General features: G+C 33.7%; 1 protein-coding gene across 1 annotated transcript in view; it reads left to right on the top strand.

Moving 5' to 3' along the window:
* LOC134712507 (DNA-directed RNA polymerase II subunit RPB1-like) overlaps positions 1-15,504 on the top strand; it is a 41,533-nt gene extending 26,029 nt beyond the window's left edge. Inside the window, exons 17-22 of the mRNA XM_063574125.1 lie at positions 7,192-7,539; positions 8,098-8,202; positions 8,503-8,685; positions 9,383-9,586; positions 9,933-10,119; positions 11,984-15,504. Coding sequence (XP_063430195.1) covers positions 7,192-7,539; positions 8,098-8,202; positions 8,503-8,685; positions 9,383-9,586; positions 9,933-10,119; positions 11,984-13,347 — 2,391 coding nt within the window. The 3' untranslated portion in view covers positions 13,348-15,504. The remainder of the gene's footprint in view (positions 1-7,191; positions 7,540-8,097; positions 8,203-8,502; positions 8,686-9,382; positions 9,587-9,932; positions 10,120-11,983) is intronic.
* The last annotated feature ends 1,830 nt before the right edge of the window (positions 15,505-17,334 follow it).

The following is a 17,334-nucleotide window of genomic DNA, read 5'->3' as shown; positions in this document are numbered from 1 at the left end:
GACTTATCCAAATTTCATGAAACTTAACATAGTTGTTTCTTATGATGGTCAAATGATCTGTATACTCTTTTGTGAAAATAAGATTACAACTTTTTGAGTTACGGCACTTTGTAACTAAAACAGGGGTGTGTTTTTTTCACATGTCGCACCGTATCTCAAAAACGATTCTTGATTATGGCTTTAAACTTTAAATATTTCTTAGTTATATTAATCTTAATATCTGTATACTTTTTGGTGATGATTCAAAATTTAATTTTTGAGTTATTGAGTATTTTGTAAAAAAGGGGGAGGTTTTTTTGTGAAAATAAGATTACAACTTTTTGAGTTACGGCACTTTGTAACTAAAACAGGGGTGTGTTTTTTTCACATGTCGCACTATATCTCAAAAACGATTTATGATTATTACTTAAAACTTTACACATGTCTTTGTTATATTAATCTTAAGATCTGTATACGTTTTGGTGATGATTCAAAATTTCATTTTTGAGTTATTGAGTATTTTGTAAAAAAAAGGGGGGGTTTACATGTCGCACCATATCTCAAAAACGATTTATGATTATTGCTTAAAACTTTACACACTTCTTTATATTAATCTAAAGATCTGTATACTTTTTGGTGATGATTCATTTTTATATTTTCGAGTTATTGAGTTTTTGGTAAAATAAAGAGGTTTTTTTTCACATGTTGCGCTGTATCTCTATTGCTTAAAACTTAACAGGCTTATGTTGCGTCGGGTTTCCAAATACATCTTGTACAATGATGAATCTTCCTATTGAGCGGGAATAAGGAAGGAGTCAGGATATACTAAGCATGACATCCTGTACAACCCTGTGTTATTCAAAAAAGATTTATGTTTTTTCTCAAGACGACGGGCGTATCATGCGCTCATGGCGCAGCTGTTTATTTAAATATTGATCAAGTCGAAATGCTATCTAAAACACTTACCACTCATTCAAAAAAGAAGGGTCTGACTTGTTTTTATCATACTGCTTTTATTACATTATAGATGTCGGTTTCCGTTCGATTCCGTTAAATACCAATTCCTCAGAGCAATGGGTACTTTGCGGAACGGAACGGAACGGAAAAATAAATTAAAAAGTTTAATTCAGATTCAACTTGATTACTGTTTCTAATCCTCGTCGGAACGAGAGGTGGAAGGCCTCTTTTAAAAAATATAATTACCAATGGAAGGAGTAAGACTTTTTGTCTAACCTGCCTTTGTTTTAAATTCTTAATTATTTATCTGGTCGGGAATGCTATCTAAAACACTTATTTCTTCTGCAAAAAGGGGTGTCAGACACATTTTTTTTATCATACTGCTTTTATTACATTATAGATGTCTGTTTCCGTTCGATTCCGTTAAATACCAATTCCTCAGAGCAATTGGTACTTTGCGGAACGGAACGGAACGGAATAATAAATTAAAAAGTTTAAATCAGATTCAACTTGATTACTGTTTCTAATCCTCGTCGGCACGAGAGGTGGAAGGCCTCTTTTAAAAAATATAATTACCAATGGAAGGAGTAAGATTTTTTGTTTTTGTCTAAGCTGCCTTTGTTTTAAATTCTTAATTATTTATCTGGTCGGGAATGCTATCTAAAACACTTATTTCTTCTGCAAAAAGGGGTGTCAGACACATTTTTTTTTATCATACTACTTTTATTACATTATAAATGTCTGGTTCCGTTCGATTCCGTTAAATACCAATTCCTCAGAGCAATTGGTACTTTGCGGAACGGAACGGAACGGAATAATAAATTAAAAAGTTTAAATCAGATTCAACTTGATTACTGTTTCTAATTCTCGTCGGCACGAGAGGTGGAAGGCCTCTTTTAAAAAATATAATAACCAATGGAAGGAGTCAGATTTTTTGTTTTTGTCTAAGCTGCCTTTGTTTTAAATTCTTAATTATTTATCTGGTCGGGAATGCTATCTAAAACACTTATTTCTTCTGCAAAAAGGGGTGTCAGACACATTTTTTTTTATCATACTGCTTTTATTACATTATAAATGTCTGGTTCCGTTCGATTCCGTTAAATACCAATTCCTCAGAGCAATTGGTACTTTGCGGAACGGAACGGAACGGAATAATAAATTAAAAAGTTTAAATCAGATTCAACTTGATTACTGTTTCTAATCCTCGTCGGCACGAGAGGTGGAAGGCCTCTTTTAAAAAATATAATTACCAATGGAAGGAGTTAGACTTTTTGTCTAAGCTGCCCTTATTTTAAATTCTTAATTATTTATCTGGTCGGGAATGCTATCTAAAACACTTATTTCTTCTGCAAAAAGGGGTGTCAGACACATTTTTTTTTATCATACTACTTTTATTACATTATAAATGTCTAGTTCCGTTCGATTCCGTTAAATACCAATTCCTCAGAGCAATTGGTACTTTGCGGAACGGAACGGAACGGAATAATAAATTAAAAAGTTTAAATCAGATTCAACTTGATTACTGTTTCTAATTCTCGTCGGCACGAGAGGTGGAAGGCCTCTTTTAAAAAATATAATAACCAATGGAAGGAGTCAGATTTTTTGTTTTTGTCTAAGCTGCCTTTGTTTTAAATTCTTGATTATTTATCTGGTCGGGAATGCTATCTAAAACACTTATTTCTTCTGCAAAAAGGGGTGTCAGACACATTTTTTTTTATCATACTGCTTTTATTACATTATAAATGTCTGGTTCCGTTCGATTCCGTTAAATACCAATTCCTCAGAGCAATTGGTACTTTGCGGAACGGAACGGAACGGAACGGAATAATAAATTAAAAAGTTTAAATCAGATTCAACTTGATTACTGTTTCTAATCCTCGTCGGCACGAGAGGTGGAAGGCCTCTTTTAAAGAATATAATTACCAATGGAAGGAGTAAGACTTTTTGTCTAAGCTGCCCTTATTTTAAATTCTTAATTATTTATCTGGTCGGGAATGCTATCTAAAACACTTATTTCTTCTGCAAAAAGGGGTGTCAGACACATTTTTTTTATCATACTGCTTTTATTACATTATAAATGTCTGGTTCCGTTCGATTCCGTTAAATACCAATTCCTCAGAGCAATTGGTACTTTGCGGAACGGAACGGAACGGAATAATAAATTAAAAAGTTTAAATCAGATTCAACTTGATTACTGTTTCTAATTCTCGTCGGCACGAGAGGTGGAAGGCCTCTTTTAAAAAATATAATAACCAATGGAAGGAGTCAGATTTTTTGTTTTTGTCTAAGCTGCCTTTGTTTTAAATTCTTAATTATTTATCTGGTCGGGAATGCTATCTAAAACACTTATTTCTTCTGCAAAAAGGGGTGTCAGACACATTTTTTTTTATCATACTGCTTTTATTACATTATAAATGTCTGGTTCCGTTCGATTCCGTTAAATACCAATTCCTCAGAGCAATTGGTACTTTGCGGAACGGAACGGAACGGAATAATAAATTAAAAAGTTTAAATCAGATTCAACTTGATTACTGTTTCTAATCCTCGTCGGCACGAGAGGTGGAAGGCCTCTTTTAAAAAATATAATTACCAATGGAAGGAGTTAGACTTTTTGTCTAAGCTGCCCTTATTTTAAATTCTTAATTATTTATCTGGTCGGGAATGCTATCTAAAACACTTATTTCTTCTGCAAAAAGGGGTGTCAGACACATTTTTTTTTATCATACTACTTTTATTACATTATAAATGTCTAGTTCCGTTCGATTCCGTTAAATACCAATTCCTCAGAGCAATTGGTACTTTGCGGAACGGAACGGAACGGAATAATAAATTAAAAAGTTTAAATCAGATTCAACTTGATTACTGTTTCTAATTCTCGTCGGCACGAGAGGTGGAAGGCCTCTTTTAAAAAATATAATAACCAATGGAAGGAGTCAGATTTTTTGTTTTTGTCTAAGCTGCCTTTGTTTTAAATTCTTGATTATTTATCTGGTCGGGAATGCTATCTAAAACACTTATTTCTTCTGCAAAAAGGGGTGTCAGACACATTTTTTTTTATCATACTGCTTTTATTACATTATAAATGTCTGGTTCCGTTCGATTCCGTTAAATACCAATTCCTCAGAGCAATTGGTACTTTGCGGAACGGAACGGAACGGAACGGAACGGAATAATAAATTAAAAAGTTTAAATCAGATTCAACTTGATTACTGTTTCTAATCCTCGTCGGCACGAGAGGTGGAAGGCCTCTTTTAAAGAATATAATTACCAAGGGAAGGAGTAAGACTTTTTGTCTAAGCTGCCCTTATTTTAAATTCTTAATTATTTATCTGGTCGGGAATGCTATCTAAAACACTTATTTCTTCTGCAAAAAGGGGTGTCAGACACATTTTTTTTATCATACTGCTTTTATTACATTATAAATGTCTGGTTCCGTTCGATTCCGTTAAATACCAATTCCTCAGAGCAATTGGTACTTTGCGGAACGGAACGGAACGGAATAATAAATTAAAAAGTTTAAATCAGATTCAACTTGATCACTGTTTCTAATCCTCGTCGGAGCGAAAGGTGGAAGGCCTCTTTTAAAAAATATAATTACCAATGGAAGAAGTAAGACTTTTTGTCTATCCGGCCTTTGTGTTAAATTCTTAATTATTTATCTGGTCGGGAATGCTATCTAAAACACTTATTTCTTCTGCAAAAAGGGGTGTCAGACACATTTTTTTTATCATACTGCTTTTATTACATTATAAATGTCTGGTTCCGTTCGATTCCGTTAAATACCAATTCCTCAGAGCAATTGGTACTTTGCGGAACGGAACGGAACGGAATAATAAATTAAAAAGTTTAAATCAGATTCAACTTGATTACTGTTTCTAATCCTCGTCGGCACGAGAGGTGGAAGGCCTCTTTTAAAAAATATAATTACCAATGGAAGGAGTAAGACTTTTTGTCTAAGCTGCCTTTGTTTTAAATTCTTAATTATTTATCTGGTCGGGAATGCTATCTAAAACACTTATTTCTCGTGCAAAAAGGGGTGTCAGACACATTTTTTTTTATCATACTGCTTTTATTACATTATAAATGTCTGGTTCCGTTCCATTCCGTTAAATACCAATTCCTCAGAGCAATTGGTACTTTGCGGAACGGAACGGAACGGAATAATAAATTAAAAAGTTTAAATCAGATTCAACTTGATTACTGTTTCTAATCCTCGTCGGCACGAGAGGTGGAAGGCCTCTTTTAAAAAATATAATTACCAATGGAAGGAGTAAGACTTTTTTGTCTAAGCTGCCTTTGTTTTAAATTCTTAATTATTTATCTGGTCGGGAATGCTATCTAAAACACTTATTTCTTCTGCAAAAAGGGGTGACAGACACATTTTTTTTTTATCATACTGCTTTTATTACATTATAAATGTCTGGTTCCGTTCGATTCCGTTAAATACCAATTCCTCAGAGCAATTGGTACTTTGCGGAACGGAACGGAACGGAATAATAAATTAAAAAGTTTAAATCAGATTCAACTTGATTACTGTTTCTAATCCTCGTCGGCACGAGAGGTGGAAGGCCTCTTTTAAAAAATATAATTACCAATGGAAGGAGTAAGACTTTTTGTCTAAGCTGACTTTGTTTTAAATTCTTAATTATTTATCAGGTCGGGAATGCTATCAAAAACACTTATTTCTCGTGCAAAAAGGGTGTCAGACACATTTTTTGTTTATCATACTGCTTTTATTACATTATAAATGTCTGGTTCCGTTCGATTCCGTTAAATACCAATTCCTCAGAGCAATTGGTACTTTGCGGAACGGAACGGAACGGAATAATAAATTAAAAAGTTTATATCAGATTCAACTTGATCACTGTCTCTAATCATCGTCGGAATGGGCTGTTGTAGGCCTCTTTTTTAAAATATAATTACCGATGGAAGGAGACAGACTTTTTGTGTAACCTGCCTTTGTGTTAAATTTTTTATTATTGATCAAGTCGAAAATGCTATCTAAAACACATACCACTTATGCAAAAAGTGGTGTCAGACAATTTTTTTTTATCATACTGCTTTAATTACATGAAAGATGTCTGTTTCCGTTCGATTCCGTTAAATACCAATTCCTCAGAGCAATTGGTACTTTGCGGAACGGAACGGAACGGAATAATAAATTTAAAAAGTTAAAATCAGAACCAATGTTTCTAATCATCGTCGGAAAGGACGACGTGAGGTCAGTCTAGATATCATAATGCATGACTTGCAAATGCGTTAATTTCATGATATTTTATCAGGACAATCCGACATATTCATTTACAGAATAGTTCCCGATGATATACATTATTGCACATTTCATCTGTGAAGATGAGATTAAGTATACATTTGTGTTATTTGTATATGGAAAACCGTAAAACACAGAAATTTTAAAGTTTGTTTTGTTTTAAAGATTTTTCGAAATTTTGATAAATGCCCCCTTTGGATACCTTAAATGAAATTCTGTTCCGTTCCGTTCCGTTCCGTTCCGTTCCGTAAAGTACCAATAGCCGTTCAGGGGGATACAATTGAAATACTTTATGGTTCAGGGGGATACAATTGAAATACTTTATGGTTCAGGGGGATACAATTGAAATACTTAATGGTTCAGGGGGATACAATTGAAATACTTAATGGTTCAGGGGGATACAATTGAAATACTTAATGGTTCAGGGGGATACAATTGAAATACTTAATGGTTCAGGGGGATACAATTGAAATACTTAATGGTTCAGGGGGATACAATTGAAATACTTAATGGTTCAGGGGGATACAATTGAAATACTTAATGGTTCAGGGGGATACAATTGAAATACTTAATGGTTCAGGGGGAGACAATTGAAATACTTTATGGTTCAGGGGGAGACAATTGAAATACTTTATGGTTCAGGGGGATACAATTGAAATACTTTATGGTTCAGGGGGATACAATTGAAATTGTTTGCAATGTTGAGACATTTTTCATAACTTTATTTTTATCAGATATAGATATTATTTCTTGGAAAATTTATAAAACATAAATTGCCTTACTTGAATGCGAGATAAATGTAGGGTGTTATTTGCATGTTTAATTCTAACAATTTTTGAAAAAGAGGATAGAGCAGTGGTTTAAAACACATTTAATTGGATTGAGTTTTCAAGATTATGTTCCTCAGAAAATATACATTATAAATAGTTTGCATGGAGTAAATAAATGTGTCTCTCATATATTCATTGCATTTTCTAATCTTTTAGGATGTGTTGTGTAAATTAGAACATACAACACTAAGAAAAGTGACAGCCAACACAGCCATATATTATGATCCCGATCCACAGAACACAGTAATCGCTGAAGATCAAGAATGGGTAAATGTTTACTATGAAATGCCTGACTTTGATGTCTCAAGGATCTCACCCTGGTTACTAAGGATTGAACTGAACAGAAAGAGAATGACGGACAAAAAATTAAGTATGGAACATATTTCAGAAAAGATTACAGCAGGATTTGGTGATGATCTTAATTGTATCTTCAATGATGACAATGCAGAGAAGTTAGTGCTTAGGATCAGGATTATGAATTCTGGAGGAGACAAAGAAGTTTCTGTAAGTCTATTTAAGTAACTCAAATTTGTTATAAAATATCACAGAAAATTGGACAGATTTTCATTGCTGTTGTTACCTAGGTTGTAATTATTTTGGGATGTTAGAACTGTTTTACTTATTAAAGAAAAAAAGCAAAATTTACAGGGAATAGATTTTTATGCCCCATTTATGGGCATTATGTGTTTTCTGGTCTATGCGTCCATCTGTTAGTCCATCTGTCCGCTTCAGGTTAAAGTTTTTGGTCGAGGTAGTTTTTGATTAAGTTGAGGTGGAATCAACTTGAAACTTGGTATACTAGATGTTTCCTATGATATGATCTTTTTAATTTTAATGCCAAATTATAGATTTATTCATATTTTCAGGTCCATTAAACATAGAAAATGATAGTGCGGATGGGGCATCTGTGTACTATGGACACATTCTTGTTTCTATTAGATATAGAATAAAAATATGAACATTGTATAGGCACATATAAAGAAAGAAAATAACTAGCAAGTTTTATTTGTAACTAAATTTTTATGTCGAACCTTAGGTTGATAGATATTTTTAATCTTATAGGAAGAAGAGATTGTGGACAAAATGGAAGATGATGTGTTCCTGAGATGTATAGAGTCAAATCTATTGTCAGATATGTCTCTACAGGGTTTAGAGGCTATAGGAAAGGTAGGAGGAACAAACTATTGGCAATCATTAACAGTATTAGTATAAATGAGGGATAGAACAAGAAATAAGACACTTGGTAAAATTGTGCAATTTAGCAGGGCCTATTTAATGGTTATTTATTATTTTTTTCACCCAAGTGAATTTCAGATTAATAATAAAAATGAGTATGTATCTTTATTTCATTCATAATTTGACTTAATAGTAAAATTTAATTTTTACAATCAAAGTAAAGCATTCCACAAAATAAAAAAGCTATTTATAAATACATCTTTCACATAGCCATTGTGTATATTTTGACAGGTGTACATGCATTTACCAACAACTGATGACAAGAAGAGAATTTTCATCACTGATGCAGGAGAGTTTAAAGGAGTGGCAGAATGGATCTTGGAAACTGATGGTACTGCTCTGACAAGAGTTTTGAGTCAGCGTAATGTAGATCCAATCAGAACTACAACTAACGATATTGTTGAGGTTTTCCAGGTAAGCTTTGAATAAGGCAAAAAGTTATGTTAGGTTAAGGCTACATGCACTTTCTTCTGTAATGCCTAAAATAATTTTTTACATAATTGATATATGGTTATATCAGAAGAAGTAACAAATTGATTTTTAGTTCTGGATCAGTAACTACTTGTCCCCATATATATATGTACACACTTCCAATATTAAAATTGCAGCATCAGAATACTGGATTTATATAAAAATAAGGAGATGTGAAATGATTGCCAATCTACCAAAGTTGAAATGAAGTTGATGTAAACAATTTCAGGCAACCAAACAGCCTTGAACAATGAGAAAAACTCCTACAACAATTTTGGAAAAAAACAAATAAAACACGCACGAACCAACAACCTCCACTTAACTACAGGAATCTGACATGGGGACAGGCACATCATGAATGGAGTAGTGTTCACATATTTGAAGCCACCAACTCTTCTGTTCTAAAATGTTCTGTAAGGGGATTTAAATAAAACCTTTTCACAATCTAACGTAGCATGAGAAAGAAAGATGCCATGGTTGCCAATTGTTTTAATGTTGTGTATTTTTTCTATATGAGCAATACAAACAATTCAAATCTTTATTGCCATAACACAACATAACAAATTAAAATAAACAATGAAAAAAGTTGGTGTTGGCATTTAGGGGATTTGTGTAACTTGAAAATTCTTTTTCTTTACAGACACTAGGTATTGAAGCTGTGAGAAAGTCAATTGAGAAAGAAATGACTCATGTAATATCTTTTGATGGTTCTTATGTAAACTACAGACATTTGGCCTTGTTGTGTGATGTGATGACAGCTAAAGGTCATTTGATGGCTATTACTCGTCACGGCATTAACAGACAGGAAACTGGTGCCCTAGCCAGATGTTCTTTTGAAGAAACAGTAAGTATCATTACATGTCTTTTTTACTCCAGTTAGTATGTATTTTGTGGTGAATATTTATATATGGTTTATGACCTTATCCCTTCGCATATAATGCTTGTACAAATATGAAAAATTGATTGTGACATACTGACTGCTGAATAGAATTTTTTGATACTATACATGTTACTCACAACATATATAAAATAGCAAGGGATACCTTTTACATTGGTCTTGAGGCAACAATCCTAACTTTTGGTCTCTAAATTTGAATCGATGCTTGATGTTTTATGTCAAATAGTTTGAATTGTCTCCCTTTCATGATTGCACATATATTACTTATCATTGATAATAACTTTATTTTTAGGTTGATATTTTGATTGAAGCTGCAGCTCATGCAGAAGTTGATCCTATGATGGGTGTATCAGAAGCCATTATGGTTGGACAGTTGGCTAAGATTGGCACAGGTGCATTTGATTTGTTGTTGGATGCAGAGAAATGTAAACTTGGAATGGAGATCCCTACAAATATTGGTGTAGGAATAATTGGTGGAAGTGAGTATTATGTTCCTAAAAGCACACAATAAATACATTATTAAAATTATATATGTATCATCAACACACTATATAAATAAATACACATGTTTGGCCAATGTTGGGTTGATTAAAAGACAAGAAAACTTGGGCAAATTTAGAACTATATACTAACAAGTACTTTTTATTAGCTCACCTGGCCCAAAGGGCCAAGTGAGCTTTTCTCATCACTTGGCGTCCGGCGTCCGTCGTCCGTCGTCCGTCGTCCGTCGTCGTCCGGCGTTAGCTTTTACAAAAATCTTCTCCTCTGAAACTACTGGGCCAAATCAAACCAAACTTGGCCACAATCATCATTGGGGTATCTAGTTTAAAAAATGTGTGGCGTGACCCGGTCAACCAACCAAGATGGCCGCCACGGCTAAAAATAGAACATAGGGGTAAAATGCAGTTTTTGGCTTATAACTCAAAAACCAAAGCATTTAGAGGAAATCTGACATGGGGTAAAAATGTTTATCAGGTCAAGATCTATCTGCCCTGAAATTTTCAGACGAATCAGACAATCCGTTGTTGGGTTGCTGCCCCTGAATTTGTAATTTTGAGGAAATTTGGCTGTTTTTGGTTATTATCTTGAATATTATTATAGATAGAGATAAACTGTAATCAGCAATTATGTTCAGCAAAGTAAGATTTACAAATAAGTCAGCATGACTGAAATGGTCAGTTGACCCCTTTAGGAGTTATTGCCCTTTATAGTCAATTTTGAACCATTTTTCGTAAATCTTAGTTATCTTTTACAAAAATCTTCTCCTCTGAAACTACTTGGCCAAATTAATCCAATCTTGGCCACAATCATCTTTGGGGTATCTAGTTTTAAAAATGTGTGGCGTGACCCGGTCAACCAACCAAGATGGCCGCCACGGCTAAAAATAGAACATAGGGGTAAAATGCAGTTTTTGGCTTATAACTCAAAAACCAAAGCATTTAGTGGAAATCTGACATGGGGTAAAAATGTTTATCAGGTCAAGATCTATCTGCCCTGAAATTTTCAGACGAATCGGACAACCCGTTGTTGGGTTGCTGCCCCTGAATTAGTAATTTTGAGGAAATTTTACTGTTTTTGGTTATTATCTTGAATATTATTATAGATAGAGATAAACTGTAAACAGCAATTATGTTCAGCAAAGTAAGATTTACAAATAAGTCAACATGACCGAAATGATCAGTTGACCCCTTTAGGAGTTATTGCCCTTTATAGTCAATTTTGAACCATTTTTCGTAAATCTTAGTTATCTTTTTCAAAAATCTTCTCCTCTGAAACTACTTGGCCAAATTAATCCAAACTTGGCCACAATTATCTTTTGGGTATCTAGTTTAAAAAATGTGTGGCGTGACCCGGTCAACCAACCAAGATGGCCGCCACGGCTAAAAATAGAATATGGGGGTAAAATGCAGTTTTTGGCTTATAACTCAAAAAACAAAGCAATTAGAGCAAATCTGAAAATGGTCAATTGACCCACTAAGGAGTAATTGTCCTTTATAGTCAATTTTTAACAATTTTCATAAAATTTGTAAATTTTTATTAACATTTTCCACTGAAACTACTGGGCCAAGTTCATTATAGATAGAGATAATTTTAAGCAGCAAGACTGTTTAGTAAAGTAAGATTTATAAACGCATCACCATCACCAAAACACAATTTTGTCATGAATCCATCTGCTTCCTTTGTTTAATATTCACATAGACCAAGGTGAGCGACACAGGCTCTTTAGAGCCTCTAGTTTTGTATATAAGAATTAGAACTGATTTGATGATGAGTAATAAGTATGAATGTGATGTACTATATAAACTTCTAAAAAAATATCTTAAACACATTGTCTTCTTACAGGTACAGGTTTGTTCTTTGGAGCACCTGGAAGTCCTGGAGCCAGCATGTCACCACAGATGACACCATGGCAGACTGGAGCTACTCCTGGCTATGGTGCATGGTCACCGGGTGTTGGAAGTGGAATGACTCCAGGAGCTGCTGGATTCTCACCATCTGCTGCTAGTGAGAGTGGTTACAGTCCTGGATACAGTCCAGCCTGGTCTCCACAACCTGGTTCTCCTGGTTCCCCAGCCAGTCCATACATACCAAGTCCAGCTGGAGCACTCTCTCCTAGTTATTCTCCAGCCTCACCTTCGTATGTACCATCATCACCGGCAGTGACACCACAGAGTCCAGGATACTCACCAACAAGTCCATCATATTCTCCTACAAGTCCTGGATATTCACCTACTTCTCCGAATTACAGTCCAACAAGCCCGTCTTATTCACCTACAAGTCCTTCATACAGTCCAACTTCTCCATCTTATTCACCAACATCACCGTCTTATTCTCCAACGTCACCATCATACAGTCCAACAAGTCCATCGTACTCACCAACTTCACCGTCATACTCGCCAACAAGTCCAAGCTACAGTCCGACGTCACCATCCTACAGTCCAACAAGTCCATCGTACTCACCAACTTCTCCATCATACAGTCCAACCAGTCCTTCATATTCACCGACATCACCATCTTACTCACCAACAAGTCCAAGCTACAGTCCAACTTCACCAAGTTACAGTCCAACATCACCAAGTTACTCACCAACAAGTCCGAGCTACTCGCCAACTTCGCCATCATATTCTCCAACAAGTCCGAGCTACAGCCCAACAAGCCCATCTTACAGTCCGACAAGTCCAAGCTACAGTCCAAGTAGTCCAAATTACAGCCCAAGCAGTCCGAGTTATTCACCAAGCAGTCCAAAGTACAGTCCTACAAGTCCAAGTTATTCTCCAACAAGTCCGTCATATTCACCAAGTTCACCGCAGTACTCTCCATCGTCACCGAAGTATTCACCAGCAAGTCCATCATATTCTCCAAGCAGTCCAAAGTACACACCTACATCACCAACGTATTCACCAAGTTCACCAAACTACAGTCCTACATCACCAGAGTACAGTCCAAGTTCACCACAGTACAGTCCAAGCTCACCGAAGTACAGTCCTGCTTCACCGTCATATTCACCATCAAGTCCAAAATACAGTCCACAGAGTCCAACTTATTCGCCCTCTAGTCCAAAGTATACACCTGGAAGTCCAACATACTCTCCAACTAGTCCACAGTATTCACCAACAAGTCCAACATACACTCCTGGAACACCAAAGTATTCACCAACAAGTCCAGCATACTCGGCTGCTGATGATGAGGATAGTGATATGGAATAAGTGAACTGTAAATGTACAATAACTAGAAACTAAATATAGAAATGTAGGTTTGGATGTACATCCTCATATGGCATAAATTGGAGTGTTGACTGTAAATACATTAGTTGTATCAAAAATGGTTGGAAAATGTATATAGTTTCTCTAAAACTACATTTTTTCGCATTTCTATTTTCAATATTGTGGAATTACAGAAATTGTTTTGTATAAATATTGGTATCATTTAAGTTCATTTATCTGATATTGTTTTCATGTTGACTGATGTTGGAAAAACAATGACTTATTTTTCGAATATTCATTTTGATATGTTTAGTATTTTTGCAAATTGATAAAACAAACAAAAAAAATGAAAAATCTTGAAGTGTTCATATACATATTTAATGTGCATATAATTTATGTTTTAAGTGTAAAGTTCATTGTTTTAATGTTTGAAATAAGAAAAAGATGTAAAAAAATAAGTGTTCATCATTTTAGTGTTTAATTCATAACATGCAGATTATTGTGCTTGTATATATATTCAAGATATGTATGGTTATTGGTATTGGAAGAATGTGTTTTCATTTTAAACTGGTGTTAAACACCAAATAATTAATAAATCATCACTGGTGAATGGACTTGAATGCTCCACCTCCATTTCCAAGCATGCTTTAGTGCTTTGTTTTGTAAAAAAAAAATGTTAGTGTTAATATTCACTGTACATATTTCATACAAAAAATGTAAATAATTATCATTCATTGTAAATAAACTCATTCTCCTGTACCATACTGTTAAAAAAAAAAGAGAATACATATCTATAAAAGATTTAAAACATGAAACAAAGTAACTAAGATTTTTTCTTCATTTGTGCTTTTGTAAAATTTTAAGAAGCTGATGTCTATAATTTGTTACTTTTGTATTATTTTCCTTTGTGATTTAGGAATAATTACATTATTTCAATTTTAATTTTCATGCTTTTCATTTGTTTTTCTTTAGCTTCTATATATCAACTAAAAAAGCCATCCAACTGAAACCCATTATAAAAGATGAGATAAGCTCTGAATGTTCTTCATTAGAAACACAGTTATCATATTGATAAAGAATGTTCGTGATGCTAAAAATTCATAATTTGTATTACAATGTGTATAAAGGAACGCTTGTGACATGTAATATATATGTTTTTGTTAATGTCAGAATTTATTTGTTGTGTTTTAAAACTTATAAATTTTCAAAGTAAACCCTTTGGTGGTGTCTTTCTAATTCAAAATTTGATTTCAAGGTTTATAAACGTAACATTTCAAAAATTGGGAGAACTAAAAATTCACAAAAAAAGTTCATTCTGTTACAGAATTTTTCATCTTGTAATAATGACAAGTTATTGGAAGGAAAATAACTTGGTATGGTTACCCATAATTCCTTACATCCACTTCATTTGAATGCAAATGGATAGTTGAGCCATTGTCAATCATACCACATCTTCTTATTTTTATAATAGTTTGATAATAATTGTTGGTATCTTGTAAATATATATAAAAAGAAACTTTAGTCTTTTTCACAGTTGTTTCAGTATGACTTTAGATCAGGAAATTGGTGCTTATTTCTTTTGTGTAAGACGTCACTTCAATAGTGTTGTTTGCTATATCTCTTGTAAATATTGTATTTGATCACCTAATTAGTTACATATGTATGTATGTATGTATATATATTCAGCTTATTGTGATCAGATTTTAAATCATTTTCTTGTGATGTAAAGTTTTAATGTGAAATTATTTTTGTTGAGAGAGGTTGTTATTTTTAATTTAGTTTCAATCATACAAGGCAGTAGTTGTTACTCCACCTTCAGACTCAAAATTAAAAACAATAAAAACATGAAGCTTTTGATATATTGAAGATGGGTTGTTGTTTTGGAATTATATTTTTTTTAATTGAAATGGCATAATTTGGATTCCAGATATAATTGAAACACTTGCTGTTTTATCCAGACATATTGGAAACCCAAACATAAAGATGTTCAAAGTAATTTTTCTTATCATTTGAATGCATGTGCTTTTGTGGTACTTTCATTATGGCTTTGTAAATGATGGTATTGCTGTATGTTTGAAATGATTACAACATTATTAATATTAATATGTATGTATGTATTAAGAGCATATGAATGATGAATAAAGGATAGAGAAAAGGAAACTGATTAATTTTCTTTAGCCATTTTTACAGATTTCATTTTTGATATGAATAGATTATCTGTGGTACACATGAAAGAGACTGCAAACTAACCATTGATGAAAATCATAACAACTAGAGGTTAACAGTAAGGTTTTCAACAAACCTGACAATTTTAAAGTTCTACATTGCCTTCAATAGTAAGTTGATAAGTCGTGAACAGATATATGACCAGATTTATCTAGCAGGCATGACTGTCTGGTTTATCTAGTTCTCAAGTACTTGACTCTCCCCATTTTAATTTCATTCTGTGAAAGATTAGGAAGGTACATAGAAGAATGTAGATAAAAGTCAATTGAGAAGAAAACCTTTTTAATGGACAACAATGTAAAAAAAAAAAAAAAAAACTTGGCTAGCTTGGTGGTCTCCAGTGTACTGGTTGCAAGTTAGATCAAGTCACTCTTGTCGCAGAAAGCTCAACATAAGGATATTTAGTTTACTACTTAAAAGCTTTATATTTTAAAAGGTGGAAGACCTGGATGCTTCATACCCGTAATGTAGATGCCTTATGTTATGAAGTTTCCATCTGTCATTAAGTCCAGTGTCCTTGACCTCATTTTCGTGGTTCAGTGACAACTTGGGAATAAAAGTTTGGATGTTTTGTAAGGTTAATTTATTTCTTGAGTAAAAAGGATAACTTTATTTAGTATTTAAGTACCCATGGTATCTTTCAAGTCCTCATACCCACCAGACAGTTTTCATTTGAACTCGACCTCATTTCATGGATCAGTGAACAATGGTAAGTTTTGGTGGTCAAGTCCATTTGTTAGATAATATAAGCAATATATCTTCTATATTTGGTGTATTGAATGATTATAAGGTGTACATGTCTAACTAATAGGTGTCATCTCATGATCTGACGTAGGCCTCGCTTGCATGGTTCAGTGGTCAAAGTTGAGATTTAACTATATATGGTGTATTGAAATATTTTATGATTAACAGTTCAGTCTGGCAGGTTTTATTTGAACTTTACCTCATTTTCACGGTTTATTGCCCAGTGATAAGTTTTTTAGTCATATGGTCGTGTTTTTTAAAACTATATAAGTAATAGGTCAACTAAGTCTATATTTGTTGTATGGAATGATTGTAAGGTGTATATGTCTGTCTGGTAGGTATATCATCTGACCCTGACCTCATTTTCATGGTTCATTGGTCGATAAAAAAAAATTCGTGGTTACAGTTGTTTCTTAGATACTATAAGCAATAGGTAACCTATACTGTGGATTCATTTATTTCCGAGGGTACCACTTTTCTTGGATTCAGGAAAACTTGTTCGAGGATATTTAATTTCGTGTTTTTTTCGGAAGTCCGCATGCAAGCGTATATAGGAAATTTCCCATTCGGTGAACGTTTAATTTCGTGGGTTACCTTTACCCACGAAACCCACGAAAATTGGTATCCAACGAATAATAATGAATCCACATTATTTGGTGTATTGAATGATTGTATTCTTGTTTGGATCATGTTAAGTTTATGTGATACTTGTAGTAAAGCTTTATATTTAGGACTATCAACATAAAATGGTTAGTGAAAAATGCGAGACATTTCATCGTGTGCACTATTGTTCTTATTTCCGGACAATACTTATGAATAAGTGTGGATCTCTGAAATCGTATCCCAATATTGATTTTGAGGGTTATGGCCCAAACAGTTGTAAAAATAAGGGGAAAAAAAGAATACCTGTTTTTCAGACAATAACGTAGGAATAAGTGTATGGATATATAAAATTGCACCACGAGGTAACACTCTCAAAAGGAAGTTTGGGATTGACTTTTGGGGTAATGGATTAAACAG

This window comes from Mytilus trossulus, chromosome 3 (genome assembly GCF_036588685.1).
Source record: "Mytilus trossulus isolate FHL-02 chromosome 3, PNRI_Mtr1.1.1.hap1, whole genome shotgun sequence".
Classification (NCBI taxonomy): domain Eukaryota; kingdom Metazoa; phylum Mollusca; class Bivalvia; order Mytilida; family Mytilidae; genus Mytilus; species Mytilus trossulus.
The sequence above is the reverse complement of the archived record's forward strand: the minus strand, read 5'-3'. Positions and strand labels throughout refer to the sequence as shown.